Here is a 2,637-nt window from a genome sequence, read left to right as displayed (position 1 = left end):
TTTGTGGGTGTAAGTGATCTTGTTCCAAGTTGCATAGATTGCAATGCTAATGTGCCTTCATCATTAATCCCAATAATTGCACCATCTGGATCGAACTGAATAGGCAAATTGTGATTATTGCTGGAACCATAGCTTAATTGTTTGTCATATCTATGATGGTGCAGATGGAATTGCCATGCATGTGCTCCAATTCCAAATAAATGATAGGCAAATGGAATTCTCATTTTTAGTAAAACATCATGATGAGATTAATAAGAGATAATTAAACAAATTCATCCTCTCTCTCTTATTCAATTTAGTCTTTTTTTTGGTGGTCCTACAAGGAGAAACCAAATTCTTCTCCCAATTAGACCTGTATTTATATTTTAAACAAATTCATCCTCTCTCTCTTATGGCCGTTTCATTACCCCATACATAAAAAAAAAAATGCACGAGTGGCAAATCCCATAGACCCATACATACATAACATATTGGTGTACGAATAAGGATTTAATTAAATTTATTCAGATTGTTCTTTAGCTCCGCCCCTGGACAATACAAAATTATGCAATATGCATGTAATATTCTTTTGTAATTTTATATATAATTATACCATTGGAATATTTTAGGTGAATCAGACAAGTATTTTGTGCCTACCATACCATTATACCAACCGGACATTAGGATTTAGGTTCTCATGCATGCATATATCCGGGATTCTTAGATTCCATGATCATTGAGCAGAATCGGTGCTTAAAGCCTTAAACTATGCAATTTACAGGGAAGATAATTAGATAATTCTTCAAACATATTAAACAAGGAGCAGATTAGGATAAAACAAAACATTGTACTATATTTACATTTCCGCATCAATAATTAGTACCAAGAAATTGTGCCAGAGAGATCCCGCTTAAAACAATGCAGTCACATAACAGTTGCCAATCGACATGAGGGAACAAAGGAAGAAGCATTGTACAAGGTAATCTCTTAGAAGACATCAACATTAACAGAAGCCTTCAAAGTTAGAGCCTACTGGACGACCGCCGGTTTGTGTTTGTGTCCTAATAAAGGCGTCCCCTGCACTTGGAAGCGCCGCAAAGGCAAGGAGTTCCTTCTCCAGACACAAGCTTATAATGATAATCATGTGTCAGCTCTTCACCCAGAGCAATCTGTCAACAACATACAAAATGAAATGTAAACCATCAAGTACAAGGAAGCCCCACAGAAGTGGATCACTTTCGACGAAATAGTAGTTCCTATAGATAGAGATGAGTTCTTACATCCCGACTTGCATAAAGACCGATGTGCGCACGCTCGCAATCCATGCTCTCGACTAGAACTTGGTGATTCACAAGATTTGGCGAGCAGCTACAGTAACAGCAGTGTTTAGGAGGGAGGGGAAAAAAGTGTCTATGGACAAAATTATGAGGAGCTACATGCTCACCTATGATTGATGAACCTGGACACATTTCCATATTTAGTAGCATCTATTATATAGTGCGCCTGTCCTTCTATCAATCTGCTCATATCGTTAACATGATCATCGATGTCATAGAAATAACTGCAATGTTCTGTGCCATATCTGGAATTGATGTACACCAATTCAGTAAAAGAGGAAGAAAAAACAATTGGAAATGAATTGCATTTTCAAGAAATAAAACCTCTTGCGCCTGTTATGTGCCTCCTGAACATCTAAAACCTCTCCAATGTACTCGCACACAAATGTGCCACGTAGGATAGCCTCCCCAGCCCTTACCCCCCATCCCTACAAATAGCATGAGAAATGTCAAATAGTCAATGTGATAAGCCTTACAAAGAATCTGAATCAATCAAATGGATTAAAAAAAGAAATGAAAAAAGTTACCTTATTCTCTGTTTTAAAGACTTCCAACTTGACTCGTACTCCATTCTGTAATATTCTGTTTGGACAGGACTTATTGCATCTGCATCTTCGGTTACACTCATAGACAAGGTAACCTTCCTGAAGTTTTGTATGACAATCCCCACCAAAGGACAAATAAAATAATTGTAAATAACAAAATGTGACAGACAATAAATAACAGGCAAATATCTGCTGTATACACATGCCACCAAACTATCAAGGGAACTGAAAAGGCAAAGCTATATGATTTTGAAATACACTATATAGGTCATTACCCAAAATTTGAGAGCATGCTGATGTTGACAATAGCTAAAGTCAATACATATAAAGCAGCTATATCCAAACAAAAATATTTTGGATATTGAAATGATAAAAAGAGAGATTTAGAAACATACAAACCCAGAAATAAGTATGCAGGAAAAGATACTATGTTCACGGTATAAATGACTAGTCAACATACCATCACCAAGCAAAGGCAAATATCAAGAAGTTAATTTTTAGCTCAGAATTTTGGATAGAGTGGCAGTCTATAATTGACGAAAGTATTACCTCTAATATTATTCGACCATTCTCGTCATATGGGAACCTGCCACGCATTGGTTTCCCAAATATGTCGTTCGCATCCTCATAGTCATTACCAAAAAGGTATACATGGTCACATGTTTCAGGACAGCAGGAAGAATATGAGCAGGAACATCCCAATTGCAGACTCTGCAAATAAAGTAATATGATAAAGAATATGTTAAATATGCATATTTTACAATGCGTGCATGTGT

General features: G+C 36.5%; 1 protein-coding gene across 5 annotated transcripts in view; it reads right to left on the bottom strand.

Moving 5' to 3' along the window:
* The window catches only part of LOC107642824 (histone-lysine N-methyltransferase SUVR5), an 11,469-nt gene continuing 9,606 nt past the window's right edge, over positions 775–2,637 (bottom strand). For all 5 annotated transcript variants that reach the window (XM_016346302.2, XM_016346301.2, XM_021122980.1 and 2 more), the window contains exons 7-12: positions 2,411–2,572; positions 1,844–1,960; positions 1,641–1,744; positions 1,424–1,561; positions 1,260–1,347; positions 775–1,148 (exon numbers count right to left, since the gene is read on the bottom strand). In XM_016346302.2, coding sequence (XP_016201788.1) covers positions 1,041–1,148; positions 1,260–1,347; positions 1,424–1,561; positions 1,641–1,744; positions 1,844–1,960; positions 2,411–2,572 — 717 coding nt within the window. In that variant the 3' untranslated portion in view covers positions 775–1,040. The remainder of the gene's footprint in view (positions 1,149–1,259; positions 1,348–1,423; positions 1,562–1,640; positions 1,745–1,843; positions 1,961–2,410; positions 2,573–2,637) is intronic.

This window comes from Arachis ipaensis, chromosome B05 (genome assembly GCF_000816755.2).
Source record: "Arachis ipaensis cultivar K30076 chromosome B05, Araip1.1, whole genome shotgun sequence".
Taxonomy (NCBI): domain Eukaryota; kingdom Viridiplantae; phylum Streptophyta; class Magnoliopsida; order Fabales; family Fabaceae; genus Arachis; species Arachis ipaensis.
This window is presented reverse-complemented; position numbering and strand designations above follow the sequence as displayed.